This window comes from Suricata suricatta, chromosome 11, assembly GCF_006229205.1.
Source record: "Suricata suricatta isolate VVHF042 chromosome 11, meerkat_22Aug2017_6uvM2_HiC, whole genome shotgun sequence".
In the NCBI taxonomy this organism is placed as follows: Eukaryota; Metazoa; Chordata; class Mammalia; order Carnivora; family Herpestidae; genus Suricata; species Suricata suricatta.
In genome coordinates, this window is record NC_043710.1 from 13570124 (window position 1) to 13572073 (window position 1950).

The 1950-nt window shown below is 35.0% G+C and overlaps 1 protein-coding gene and 1 pseudogene across 1 annotated transcript in view; one reads left to right on the forward strand and one right to left on the reverse strand.

Moving 5' to 3' along the window:
* LOC115272423 (olfactory receptor 1094-like) overlaps positions 1 to 185 on the reverse strand; it is a 2886-nt gene extending 2701 nt beyond the window's left edge. The window contains exon 1 of the mRNA XM_029915497.1: positions 75 to 185. Within this exon, the coding sequence (XP_029771357.1) occupies positions 75 to 185 (111 nt within the window). The remainder of the gene's footprint in view (positions 1 to 74) is intronic.
* Positions 186 to 220: 35 nt separating this feature from the next.
* Positions 221 to 500, forward strand: LOC115272424 (annotated as a pseudogene).
* The last annotated feature ends 1450 nt before the right edge of the window (positions 501 to 1950 follow it).

Consider the following 1950-nt stretch of genomic DNA (forward strand, 5'->3'; position numbering starts at 1 on the left):
CCATCTGTATAGCAGCCTGCAAACTAAATAATTTAGCATCCTTTTATAGATGGGAAAACCGAAGACAGCCCTACCTGTAACTGGTCCATGGTCATACGGATAGTTAGATGCAAAGCCAGGATCCAAGTCCAGGTTTCTCTATCCCACATTTCAGCTATGCCTACTGGGAGCATGAAGGACACCATGAATCCCATTTGGAGGCATCTTTGAGGCAGACACGATGAACAAAGCTCACCCTCCTGAGCTGAAAAAACTATGGACAAGAAACTATCATTGAAATGAAATGGTAGACCTGTCCAAGGAATAGTGCAGGGTTCAATCCCTTTATGAATCTTGCGATAGAGGGATGTATGGGGATGGCAACTAATGGGCAGCAGAGGAGTATTGGAATGGTGGTACAAGGAAATTCGATCGTCATGTTAGAAGCCCTGGAACGATTACAAAAATGGGTATATTCACTAAAAGAAATCAACTGCTTCCACAGGTGCCCTTCTCCATAGCACCCGTTTTACTACAATATAAAAATCAAGTTATGTGCATTTTCATATTGAACTTTTTTGTTAAATAAATGTTTGGAGTAGTCAAAAAATAAGATATGTCCAGATGACTATGTTGCAATTCATTATGATAAGCCATAATTGTGGAAATGTTATCTTCTGGAAACAAGACAAAATAACATCCTCCTCTGTTTGAATTCTCCTATAAAGCCATCAAGTTTAAGCAGAGCATAACAAAAAAGAGTAAACAAAACTGAAGTGGCTTCTTGAGAAAGCACCTAACCAGTAAAACAAGTTTAAAATTCATTCATATCTTTGCATTAGAAAGAAACTTATGATCCCCACATGGCACACACCCGATGGTTGGTTGATAGTTAATTTTCTCCCTAACAATTTCCCTCACTTTGTAATATAGCCCCTTATTTCAACAACCTTTATTCCAACTGTTTCTTCCATCAAGAACATGAAATCAAATATCTAACTTACAAATCTGTTGGCATAAATATGTAAGGAGTCGTCCTTATTATCTTTGCTATGTTCCCTGGAATTCCCTTGTTCATTTTCATTAACCTCTAAGTTAGCTAGAAATTTCTGTCTCAGATTTAAATATTAAAATGTGGAAACAAGTTTGTGATTCAAGGTTATGACTTCTGAAGTATTTTGTAAAGGATAAGAAATACTTTTCTCTTACCTGTGGAAATGAACTGCTCTTTCAGTTAAGGTACCCTGTGAACATTAATCATTTCAACTTTTATAGCAGATTGTCAAGCCCTCCTTGAAGTCCACAGGGATGCCCCAGGAGGAAAAATACAGTAGTTATCTTCTGGGACAGAGTAGTCAGATAATTCCATGTTTTTCTTTCATAGTAAATGAGTGATTCTGGAGCATTGAACTATAAGATAAAAATGATCACATGAATACACTTTGGACTCTGCTATAAAATAATCTCAGAGAAGAGCAGTACCTAGGGCTAGGAATCAATCTAATGCTACCGGACACAATCCTGGCTCAGATACTAAGTACATGCCATTGAGTTTATTATTTAAATGTCAAATATCCAGTTTTTTTTTTCCTGAGACTATAACCTGTTTACTTGTCTCAAAATAAGGTATGACCAACTTCATAATCATTTAATAAAGATTACTATATTTATTTAACTTTTAAAGTGTTATACTTCAAAGTGGCAAGAAAATATATTTTAAGTTCATTGAGAGTTTAATAGGGAGAAGAGATGTGAATACATAAACAGGAAATAATATTGAAAGCACAGATGGGGTGCTATATAGAAAACATTCATATTTTACATAATAAAACAGAATATTAGAGATCTGGCAGAGAAAAGGTCAAACATTTTGTGTTGTTCAGGGTCTTGTCTTGGAAATCTTTTATATTTATTGATAATCTAGTTCCTGGCTACGTACTTATATGAATTATTCAAACATTTGTTTAAATA